Genomic DNA, 13,207 nt, shown 5'->3' on the forward strand with positions numbered 1-13,207 from the left:
TGTGACACTCCCCTTCTTCCTAGAAGTAGATGCCTCTAATGTGGGCTTAGGAGCTATTCTCTCCCAACGCTCGGAGCAACAAAAATTACATCCTTGTGCCTTCTACTCTCGGGGTCTTCTGCCCGCAGAGAAAAATTATACTATCGGGGACAAGGAGTTGCTGGCCATCAAAGCTGCATTAGAGGAATGGAGATACTTGTTGGAAGGAGCTCGCCATCCGGTGACGATCTTCACGGATCATAAGAACTTGTCATATTTGCAATCTGCTCAATGCTTGAATCCTCGTCAAGCAAGATGGTCTCTTTTCTTTTCCCGTTTTGAATTAATTATAACCTTCAAACCAGCCGCTAAGAACAAGAAAGCTGACGCTCTATCTCGAGCTTTTGTGACGTCCTCTGATGTAGAAGAGGTTCCCAACCATGCTATTCTAGATCCCAAATGTATTTCTCTGGCTGCTTCATCCACCAAAATGCTACCATTTGGGAAGACCCTTGTGCCTCCTACTCTGAGGAGGAAAATCCTTTCGTGGTTCCATGCCTCTCGTTTTTCTGGACACGCCGGTGAACACAAGACCTTTGAGATTCTCTCTCGTAGTTACTGGTGGCCTTCAATGAGGAGAGACGTCAAAGAGTTTGTTGCTTCCTGTGATTTATGTTCTCAGTTCAAATCCTCCCGCAGAACTCCAGCAGGGTTGCTGCGACCACTACCCATTCCGTCCAAGCCTTGGACCCATATTAGTATGGATTTCGTTACTGATTTGCCACCAAGTAAGAATCACAATACTATTTGGGTAGTGGTAGACAGATTTTCGAAGATGGCTCATTTCGTCCCTCTGTCCGGTTTACCTTCCTCGTCTACTCTGGCTGAACATTTCGTTAAAGAAATCTTCCGCATCCATGGATGTCCGTCTGAGATTGTGTCGGATAGAGGAGTACAATTCGTTTCCAGATTCTGGCGGGCCCTTTGTAAAACCTTGGGCATACGATTAGCACTCTCATCTTCTTACCATCCGCAATCTAACGGACAAACGGAACGAGTCAATCAAGATCTTGAGACCTTTATTAGGATGTTCTCTTCAGCCAACCAAGACAACTGGGTAGAATTGCTCCCTTGGGCTGAATTCGCCCATAACAACATGTACCATGAGTCATCATCCAAAACTCCATTCTTTGTGGTCTACGGTCACCATCCGTCTTTTCCGGAATTTCCTGCCCTCCCGCCCACCCAAGTTCCTGCTGTGGAGACTGCTTGTCAGACCTTCAAAAATATCTGGTCTCAGGTTAAAACCTGTTTAAAGAAGACATCTAACAAATATAAGTCTTTCGCAGATAAGAAGAGGCGGGCTATTCCACCACTAAAAATTAGAGATCGTGTCTGGTTATCCACCAAAAATATTCGTTTGAAGGTTCCATCTATGAAATTCGCCCCTCGTTTTATTGGTCCATATAGGATCATTCAAGTTGTCAATCCAGTATGTGTTAAACTTCTTCTTCCTAAGAATCTTCGGATCTCCAATGCCTTCCATGTGTCCTTGCTCAAACCTCTCATCATCAACCGTTTCTCGACTCCTCCCTCAGCACCGCAGCCAGTTCGAGTTCATCAGGAGGAGGATTTCGAGATTACTGAGGTATTGGATGCAAAAATTTCGCGAGGAGTCCTCCGTTTCCTCGTTCATTGGAAGGGCTTTGGTCCTGAAGAGCGTTCATGGATCAAAGCTGAAGATCTTAATGCTCCTGCCCTTCTGAAGAAGTTTTATTCCAAAAATCCGGACAAGCCCGGTTCCAGGCGTTCTGTGCCCACCTTTAAAAGGGGGGGTACTGTCACTCACCGGACTGTGAGTGCTTCTTCCCGGACATTTAGGAACCGTGGCCGTCCTCCATCCTGAGGGACTGCGCATGCGCAGCCCTTTCTATACCTCCAGTGTATGTTCCTTTAACTAAATTGGCAGATCAGGCAACCTCCCTATATTAAGCACCTGTGGTCAACACCACGTTGCCTGATCTTGGAGTCTCATTCCCCATGAGTCTCTGAAGGTGTTCCTGTGTTTCCTCGTTTATTCAGCCCAGCTGATTCCTGTGGTTTCCAAACCACTTCTACTACTGTGGTTCCCATACCACTTCTACCATCTACTGTATCATCGTGACTGTGAGCTGATTCCTATCCGCTGCCTCCGTGCACTACAGTCTTCTAATCACTTCAACTCTACCATGCATCATTGGGACTGTTAGCTGATGCCTATCCGCTGCCTCCGTGCACTACAGTCTTTCATTCACATCCACTCACCTGTTCATGATTGTGACTGCCAGCTGATTCCTATCCGCTGCCTCCGTGCACTACAGGCTTCAACCTGCAACTCGTCTGTGCTTCATCATCGTGACTGTTTGGCTGATTCCTATCCGCTGCCTCCGTGCACTACAGTCTTCAACCTGCAACTCGTCTGTGTTTCATCATCGTGACTGCTAGCTGATTCCTATCCGCTGCCTCCGTGCACTACAGTCTTCAACCTGCAACCCGTCTGTGTTTCATCGTGACTGTTTGGCTGATTCCTATCCGCTGCCTCTGTGCGCTTCAGTCTTCAGCCCTTGTCAACTCTCCCGTGTTTTCTTGAGTCTGCTGCCACTATTGCTACCCGCTACTCTCCGTGACCAACTGTTCCAGTTCATCTCTGCTCCGGTGTTCCATCGTTACTGCACCTGCTGGTTGCTATTGGCTACCTCCGTGTTCCCGCAGAGACCCGCTGCTGTTACTTCTCAGCGCTACTCATCCATCTACTGCTGATCCGCTCTCCACGCCTTCCTGTGTTCCCTGCTGGTCTACCTACCTGTGCGCTGCACCTGCTAGACCACCTCTTCACCCATCCAGGGACTTTGGATCCTGCCGGCCTCCTGCCCTTCAGGTATCTCTGCACTCCTGTCTGACTGCCTTCTCCTGAACCACGGTATGCATACTTCCCATTGACTGTGCTGTGTATTGCATACCTTGCTGGACTGTGTTGGTTCTCCTCTGGAGTGTACTATCCGCTGAGTCTATTGCCATCATTGACTGTGTCGGTTCTCCTCTGGAGTGTACTATCTGCTGATTCTATTGCCATCATTGACTGTGTTATCTCATGCTGGATTACTTCAAGAGACTTTCTATATTGGCAGTGTTGTTCAGTCATTTATACAGTTATATTGTGCATATTACTGTGGATCAAAGTCAAGGTGCCCGTGTATATATTGTGCATATTACTGTGGATCAAAGTCAAGGTGCCCGTGTATATATTGTGTTGCAGTCTCTCCCCGTGCACCTCCTCACATATATATTCAGTGGTACAACTTGCTAGTAGCAGACCACTGACTCCTGTTTACAGTTTCACCCGTTCCAGTATCCTCTCACATAGCAGTGGTACAACTTGCTAACGCAGACCACTGACTCCCCGGATACCTCCACTTGGATTCCATTCCTTCACTCAGACAGCGGTACAACTTGCTATCCGCAGACCGCTGACTCTCATCACCTCCTCGTTTCTGTTGGACATTCCTCCTCACTATAGCAGTGGTACAACTTGCTACCGCAGACCACTGACTACCTTCACGTGTCCTTTGTCCATACAGTTCCTCGTGTATTACTACTTCCATATTGCCAGTGCTGCTAGTCATAGACTTTCCTGAGCATCTCATCATCTGCTATTTCCTGTTCCGTGATCACCCGGCTACCAGAGTACCATATTACCACCTATACTGCTCTGGTAAGCCTATCACCTGGTGATCCCTGGGTAAAGACTCCTAGTGCCCGTGACAGGCATAACAAGATACTCATAGTGTCCTGACTGATTGTTGAAATCTGTTTTACACTCATCCCCCTTTTTAATACGTATGAGATTGCAGGCACCTCTGAGGTCAATCTTCGAGAAGATGGTGGCTGCTTTAAGCTGGTTGAACAAGACAGAAATTAACGGCAGAGAATACGTGTTCTTAACAGTGATTTTATTTAGACCACGAAAATCTATGCAAGGCCTAAGGCTGCCATCTTTTTTGGACACGAAGAAGCAACCAGCTCCTACGGGAGACTTGGTAGGGCGGAAAAATACTTTTAAGGTTCTCCTTCACATACTGCTCCATGGTCTGGGTCTCAGGGATAGATAGAGAATAAAAAACACCCCTTGGGCAACTTAGAAGGGAGTCGGCTTTCTTCTTACAAAATACATCACTGAAATCCTTTTGGGTGCAGGTAGCAATTCTGGACTAGGCTGGAGAGCTCTAAGAGGTAGGGTCAGAAAAGCAGAGGAACACTATGGACTCCAACGGACGATCTCCCCTTTTTTCCAATTAATAAGGGGGATTATGGCTCTGAAGCCAAGGATACCCCAGAATCAACGGAGCAGAGGGACAGGTGATCAGGAAAATTGAGAGCTCCTCCGCATGGAGGTCTCCTACTCATAAGCGAATCAATGGAGTCTTAGCGAGCATTCTACCCCCAGGTAAGGGGTTACCATCCAAGACGCAGGTGATAATGCTCGATTCCAACTTGATATTAGGAATACCAAGCGTCCGAGTGGATATCCAGGAAGTTATCTGCTGCACCACTATTGAGGAAGACCGACACACCTGTAGAATGATCTCTGAAGACTAAGCGTGCAGGGACTAACAAGGAATTTTCTGAAGAGATTATTTGAAAACCTAAATGCACCTCTTCGCCAGAGCTTAGGTTTAGGTGTTTCCCGACTTGGTAGGGCAGATATGAACTAGGTGGCCTAATTGACCACAATACATACAGAGACCCAGGGAGCACCATCTGGAACATTCTTTGGGAGGCAGACGGTAAGCGCCCAACTGCATGGCCTCAGGGGTGTCCAGAAAGGTAGATCAAGACTTAGGTTTTGAGCAAGGAGGTATAGATGATTCTCTCTCGACATTCCTTTCCTTGATTCAGCGATCAATTTTAATAACTAGTTGCATCAAAGTTTCAAGTGAGGTTGGCGCAGGATATTGTACTAAGGAGTTGACACTGAAGCGCCGGATCTTTCCACTCACTATCGAATGACCACCGTCTGAATTCTGCACAATATTTTTCAGCAAAGCGACGTCCTTACCTTAATGCCCGGAGATGTGACTCAACTGAGGCCACTCTGTCTGGGTCGTCATATAGCCGACCCAAGGCCTGGAAGAAGGCATCCACGGTTTGTAAGGAGGGGCTCGCTGCTGAAAGAGAGAAGGCCCAGGACTGGGGATCGCCTTGAGTAAAGAGATTACCACACTGACTCTCTGCTGTTCAGAGCCAGAAGACCGTGGTCTCAAACGGAAGTATAACTTGCAACTCTCTTTAAAGATGCGGAAGGCGGGTCTGCTTCCAGAGAATCGGTCAGGCAGGTTCAGCTTAGCCTCCGTAAAGATGCCAGAGGAGACCTGTTGAAGCTGCGGGTTTCTGGAGGACTCTTCCTGTGCTGACAAACGGTGCGATAAGTTCTGTATAACTTGTGACAAGATCTGGATCTGATTTGCCAGGACCTGGGCTGGAGAAAGATTCGGCTCGCTGTCATCCATGACAGAATTACCTCCAATCTTCACTGGCCGGTTATAATGTTATGGCTACCCGTGTGGCATAAACTTGTAGAACCAGCAGAAGAGGTCTTCACCTATAGCAGCCGCCTTTCTCGTAGAGACTGGTTATGCTCACAGGTAATCATATGCCCCCAGGACTTACACTCAGTGTAGTAAAAGTTTATGTTCACACGGTAGCGCACAGGTACAGGAGGTAATACATGGAGTAGGGACAGACCAGAGATCTGCAGACCGGACAGAGCCCGGTTGGAGACGTCAGGTAAAAGCTGGGTCTGGGTCACAGGCAATAGTTAAGGGTCCAGGGACAGGCAGAGGTCATACACAGATAAATCAATCCAAGATTCAACACCAAAACAGCTCAGGAGCAGGCAGCAGTACTGAGACAGGACGCAATAACTGGCAGTGAGGCTCAGTCCTCACTCCCTAATATACTGCAACCAGCCAATCAGGGCTTTGCCCTGTAACAAGCCTAAACACCAGACTGACAATAAATGCCTAAATTAATTAATCAGCAGGAAGGCTGAACACTAGCGCACGCGCCCGGTTGCCCCATGTAGCCAGGGCGTGCTCACAGGACACTCAGCAACGGCCGGGGCAGAGAAACAGGAAGTAATGTCCCGGTCGTCATGGAGACGGCCGGGACGCCAGCAACAGAGGATTGAGAGTCGTGCCGGTGCCCTCGGCCGCCGCAGCTGGTAAAAACTGAAAAACATATTATAACTATTTATATATTACCCGATAGGCTTTGTCTTTAATAACCACACAGTAAATATACCTCTTAGGGACTTGTTTCCTTTCATGTTAGAAGAACCGCAAATTCTTACGAGGGTTCCTTCAACATGTTCCAAGGCAGTGGCGCAGAGCCTGTCTCTAAGTCTATTTCAATCGGAATTTGGCAATGTGGGTCTTGTTTAAGTTCTTTAGTTTTGCTATTTGGGTAAATGGTTGCCAGTGCTTTCTTGGACTTGCCATTCAACAAACTTAATGATTTTCTAACATAAAACCCCTACCTTGGCACCTACCACCCAATGGGTACCAAGATCAGCTGCCGTGCTTTTCAATACGTGTTTGGTTAGCCCTAGAGGTATGATCTTAGGGGAGCTGCAAATGATGCACATCCTAAGTCCAATATGTGGAGATGTGACCAGCTGTAAATAGGACGCATCTCCAGGGGGCTACACATACTTGTGCACACTCCTACCGCAAATACCTGCGAAAGATTATCCCTGATGCACCTCTCCACTCTCCAGGCTTAGGGGGCCGTAAGTTCAAGTTATGTGGAACTCAAAGTCAGCTTTTGGGCTTAAGTGTGATCTATCAAGAATTGATTGCAACTTGTATTGTTCCCATTTATATATTTTATATATTATACTGAGTGTTTGGAGTTAGTAACTGTGTGGTATTATTCCCCTGGCATTCCATATAAATATATTAGGGATAATATACCCATTACTGGAGTTGTGGAAAAACTCCAGAATTAGATGCTTATCTGCATAGGATTATTCCCATTACATAATACATATAAAAGTAAAGGAAATTTACATTTCTATTAATATACTGCTATATAAATTAGCAGTACGTATTAATTAGTAATAAATACTAATTATTAGTTACAGCCTAAGAATAACGTCACATAAAATGTTAGTTTTAAACAGAACCTAGTGCCTCCACCAAACACCAATGTCATATCATTTACCCGACATTGCTGGATTTCTAATTCCTGATTCAAACCCATCCATACATTATTACAAGTGGAAATGCCATAACTTATTGAACAGAAAGCTATGGTGCACCTTGTGAAGAGTTCCTTAATCTTATATTACCATGAAACAGAAAATGTTACCTTTGTGTATTGTTCTCTTCACGTTTCCTTCTCTTCTTTTTCTTAAAATAATTTAACAAAAATGTGTTGCAGTGATTACATTCTTGTACAAATGCATTTTAATAGCTATTAACATATTAAAAGTAAGACCCATTTTCATATTGTTGTGACCAGAGAATAACTGAGTTTCTCAGTATAAAAAGGCACATTACATACAGTATAGCTTTATATAAAATTTACGCATCAGCCCAAATAAAGACTAAAAAAAAATATGAATGTTCAAACTAGCGGGTCAGAAAGTCAATCTGAGCTGACTGTATTGAGACTGTAAATAAGGCAAGGTACACATTGTCCTGATGATTGCACGAAAAACCTCCAATCAGCCGACATCCGACCCTTTGGTCAGATATCGTGTGAGTGTGTATAGTGACTAAAGTCGTCCCAAAGTGCTGATCATCATTTCATTTGGTTGGTCGTACTGTTCACCGACCGATCATGTAGTGTGTATGCACTCATACTCACAATCTCCATAGAGTTTCAAGAGTCGTGTTCTTTTCAGCCAATGCTAGCAATGAATGCCCCAGTTAATAAATGTAGAGAGTGCTGTAAAAGCAATAATTAATTTGTTTGTTCTGAGACAGAATGTTTTGTTTGAGTCACAAGCTAACGAAATTCGTTAGGACATGTGGATAGCTATAACAAGGCTGTTTTAATCAGTGTGACAACGTGACAATAATGAATGAATAAATATTGTGCTGCCATTCTCTGAAAACAAGAGGACCAGATGAAGAGCACAGATCTGAAGATAAATTGTGTCAGTGTGTATGCATGAATCACCAGACTGATCGGACCTTCAGTCGTAGTTACGATCATTTGAGATAACACATCGGTCAGAAAATTCTGTGTACCTAGCGTAAGTTATGCACCTAAAAGTCTTAGTAAAAACGCAATTGTAAAGCAATAATTTTGATGTTCAATAAATGAGACCTGGCCCTGTTTCCCTAATGTTGTTCCCTGGTCTTATTTCTTTATATAGTACTAAGTTATAGTTCAATGTAGTATAGGCCGCATTCCATACTTTAACCCTTTGTTCAACAGGAGGTAGTGGTATGTCCCAGTGCCTTCGTACACCAGGTGGTACAGTTATGTCTGGTAGCTGCTGGTCCCTCTGTAGTGGCCAAAAGGTTCTGGGCCATTAGATCGCTTGTGCACAGCATTCAATGTAGAATGTATGGGAATCAATGTTTCCCCCTTCTCCCACCCTCTGAAACCCTCAGGAGTGTTCTCCAAGTCAAATGTGTTCCCTCTATCCAATGTGGTTGGTGAGTCAGGAAATGACCAGGGCAGCAGTAGAGTACAGGATTTTGTACCTCCTATCGAAGGGGGAAATATGGTTGAACCTGTTGACTGTGTGCCAGGGGTTAAAGTAAGGAAAAATGTTTTTGCCTTGAAGCAGTTAAAAGATCCCACCCTGGTAAGGGCCAGAGAAAGTGTGAGAATTATTCATGGGAAGTCAGTAGAACCCGCTAATAGATTGTTGTACTCACACATGGCAATAACCCAGGGGTTATTGTGTCAGTTATTTAAAAGAGGAAAAGACATTTTGGAGTGGTTGTTAGTTCCTAAACTATATAGAAGAGCAGTGCTGGACTGGGCTCATGGTTCCACAACTGCCAAGCATCTAGGGTTAGGAAAAACCTTAGATAAAATTTTACAGCAGCTCTTCTGGCCAGGGGTTCGAAAAGATGTCTTTGATTGGTGGTCATCCCGCCTTAGTGTCAATGCCATATTTTCAGGCCTCAGTGTAAAAGTCCGCTGACAACTACCCCATTTTTCCCACTAACCGTTGTTCCTTTGGGTTGGAAAGGATCTGTAACCAATACCCTTGCAATCAGTTTGCAGCATAAAGCTAAAACATTTTTGGGAAAAATTAAAGGAGCAATTAGGGTTACAAGTGTTCCACCCGTAGGTTGAAACAAAGGGGGGGGGGGGGTATGTGACAGAGTCACTGGAAGGAGGCTAAATGAGAGAGGTATGTGGACCAGGCTTCCTGCATTGCATACATAAGGCCCAGTACGGGTCTTCTGTTCTGCCAGTCTCAGAAGAGATGGATCAAGAGATGCACCTGGGAGGTGCCTGTGAAAAAAAAGCAGCTAGAAGATGCAGTGATTGTCTCAGACCTGGGGAGGAGGTGAGTTGCCTCCTGAGACACTCTGCTATGGTGAGCAATATTATGTTGACTGTGTGTTTGGACACAAGGTCCAACACCAAAGAGAGAGGGTCTTGCTAAAAATGTATTAGCTAGTAGCCAGACGGTATGGTTTTGTTTGTTTATAAACTGGGGAATAAACTGTCTGTGGCTGTTTTCCTGAAACCTCTGGACTTGTGTGGTTACTGCTGCTGTTCACCAAAAAGATAGTACCTAGTCCCCTGATTATAGATTATACTACAATATATATATATATATATATATATATATATCTACTATATAAATGCCTAGTGGCGTGTGTGGAAAAAAACCCAAAACCAAGCTGCAGCGCCACCTGCTGGGCAGAGTTATACACTGACCTATATATTTCTTGAAGGAGAAGTGACAGTTGGGAGTGGTTGGTGGTTGCCGGGGATGACAGTGGGGAGTTTTTAACACCTTAAGTAGCTTGATTTGACTAGAATGCATGAGTATCATGCACGGGTTAACTTGTATATATATATATAATAAATATATATATACATATACACATATATATACACATACACATATATATATACACATACATATATACACACACATATATATATATATATACACATATACATATATATATATATATATATATATATATATATATATATATATACATACACACATATACAAATATATCTACATATACAAATATATATACACATATATATAACTACATATACATATGCATATACATATATATATATATATATATATATATATACATACATATATATATATATATATATATATATATATATACATATATACATATATATATATATATATATATATATATATACATACATATACACATATATACATATATATACACATATATATATATATATATATATATATATATATACACATATATATACATACATATATATACATATACATATATACATATACATATATATATACATATACATATATATATATATATATATATATATATATAGATAGATATATACATATATACATATATATCATGTACATATATATACACATATATATATGCATATATATACATACATCTATATACATATACATATATACATATACATACATATATACATATATATATATATATATATATATATATATATATATATATATATAGATATATACCTGCATACATATATATATATAAATATTTTGTGTTTAAAGGTAGAAATAAAATAATCAAAACAGATATATTTATATATGCCCTAACACTCAGTGTAAACTCTACTAAAGTTCACATATTAGGTATCCCTATAAACATTACACGTCAAATCAATGTATAAATCTATTTGTGGGATTACACGACTTGTGTAACATAACCAGGGTCGAAACCATGACCAATTGTAATTTTATTCCAATATTTGCTCTTTTTATCCTCAAGCATTTATATTAGAATAATCTGTGTCTGCTCAATATATGTCTCTGTACTTTGTATATCCGGACCTGTGATATGTTTGGATTCCGTACAGAGAAATTTTGGCAGATGGAGATACAGATAGGTTTGTAGAATGTGGGCTATTATTTTTCAAACAGGCAACTTGGATTAAAAAAAAAGTAAAATATCTGTCCACAGTGTAATAAGACATTTCTCCTACCTGCCTTATGTTTCCATGTGAAACTTCCGATGTGCTGGGGAGAGCTCTAAAGTGAGGGCCATCATCCGATTCGTCTAAGAATGAAAAAACTGTATCAGAAGCACTAATGCTGAAATGTATCAAATATAGAGTGGCAGATACACCTTACAAATATATTTTTGTTTACCGTTTCAATTTATTTTTTACACTTTTTTAAACCAGGGAGTCTTTGAAGAGTCAAAAGACTCCAAATGTCTTCCTTTTTTAAAGCAATAATAGATTTCACTGCAAACTTTTTCTACTAGTATATAAAGTATATACATATACTTTAGTTTAGGTCTGATGCAATTATAGTGGCAGAAACATGTTATAAATGAACGTTTAACTGTTATTTTTTATTTCCCAGGAAGACTTTGAGGAGTCAACAGAAACTCAAAAGGACTACTCTATTTTCATCAATAATAGATTGAGTGCAATAATAGTAACTAATACAGCAGTTGGATATATTACAAATGCACTGCATGCGAGACCTGACCACCCTTTAACTTGAGGAAGTACCCAGACACTTCACCAATGAGCAAAGTTTATGTATGTTAAAACAGAAGCACTGGGGGAAATTGTTGAGGGCAGATATGTAAGTCAGAGGTTTCTGTGTTATGTGTTTGAAAACCCCAAGGAGATTGCTTGTGTTTGGGAAAGAGCGCCACAAAGATTGTTAATGGCTGTAGCACAAGCCGGTGTAAGGGGCCCTGGGGTTATGAAAGGAGAGAGAAGGGTTGGCTCCTATCATTAGGCCCATTTTGGGTCTTCTAGCTGCTAGCTAGTTGCTGGCTAATCAGAAACTGCACCTGTGAGGTGTAGTTAAAGGCTGTGAGCCAGTTCCCTCAATCTCTTGCTACCTGGGAAACAGGTCAGAGGCCTGCTGAGAGACACTGCCATTATTATTTGTGAGTTCTGTTATTTTATGTTTGTGGGACATTAAGTCCCTACACCTTTGAGAGGGAATTCTCTTTATTGTATTGGCTACAGCCATACAAATTAGGATTTATGTTTTCTTTATTTTTATTCTGCTAAATAAAACTAGCCGTGGCTGCTAATACTGAGGCACTGGACTGGTGTGCTATTACTTGGCTGATGCATGGGAAGTGCAGCCATTTACCCCAGAAGACGGCACCCCTATCCTGATCTTGAGACAATGTATATATTTATACATTTTATATACGGTATATTATGCTGTTTGCGGCTATAATCGGGCCAGTAACAATATTGTAACATCAATGCTCCCCCAGCCTGTCATTAACAGTGGATGACTAAACATAACTGCCATGTTGTGCCCTTGTGTATATATAGCGAAAGTATAACACCCAGTCTCACGTACAGTGCATAAACAGCAGCAATGTTAAAATGAAATACCAAGCATATAAACAGACATTTAAAGTCCAGCAAGAAACAACATTTAAACTACATCTAATATAAGAGGTGTTAGTATTAAATGTATACACTCTGTCCACAAAACTTACCGTTTGCAACACACGCCTGTTCTGTATTTTTATGCCTTTTACAATAAGCACTGTAATAAGACAGCAAACAATGAACAAATAAATACTACTATTTAAATCAGTCAAATTTTAGATCAAGGTGTACTATAAGCAGGTATAATAAATGATGTAGAACACAGGAAAGAAGTCAAATAAATCAAGAAGTCAATATAATTATTTTTAGGAAACAAGAAGGACACTATGGAAAACGCTTAGATATTAGCGGCACAATTTCAGGGACACTGGCTATCTGTTTATATAGGACCACAAATTTATAGCAATATCTGTATTCATGTGTACTTGCATTCTTCTAACTTGTATGACATAAAGGTTTTGACTTCTTTATAAACAGTATTGTTTGATATATGACAGTTCCTAAAAAAGAATTGCATCACTTATACTGTATAACAATTTCCAAATATTTCCATATAATTGTAAAGTTTCCTTTGCTCTAGTTGTCTCTTCTAATGTATGTGTGT

At 41.5% G+C, this 13,207-nt stretch overlaps 1 protein-coding gene and 1 pseudogene across 1 annotated transcript in view; both read right to left on the reverse strand.

The window, feature by feature from the left end:
- The window catches only part of LOC142139809 (tripartite motif containing 13-like), a 693,488-nt pseudogene that overhangs the window by 368,493 nt on the left and 311,788 nt on the right, over window positions 1-13,207 (reverse strand).
- The window catches only part of LOC142141019 (uncharacterized), a 98,682-nt gene that overhangs the window by 57,940 nt on the left and 27,535 nt on the right, over window positions 1-13,207 (reverse strand). Inside the window, exons 4-6 of the mRNA XM_075199081.1 lie at window positions 12,711-12,760; window positions 11,212-11,285; window positions 7,387-7,427 (exon numbers count right to left, since the gene is read on the reverse strand). Coding sequence (XP_075055182.1) covers window positions 7,387-7,427; window positions 11,212-11,285; window positions 12,711-12,760 — 165 coding nt within the window. The remainder of the gene's footprint in view (window positions 1-7,386; window positions 7,428-11,211; window positions 11,286-12,710; window positions 12,761-13,207) is intronic.

The sequence above is a fragment of the Mixophyes fleayi genome, chromosome 2 (genome assembly GCF_038048845.1).
Source record: "Mixophyes fleayi isolate aMixFle1 chromosome 2, aMixFle1.hap1, whole genome shotgun sequence".
NCBI lineage: Eukaryota > Metazoa > Chordata > Amphibia > Anura > Limnodynastidae > Mixophyes > Mixophyes fleayi.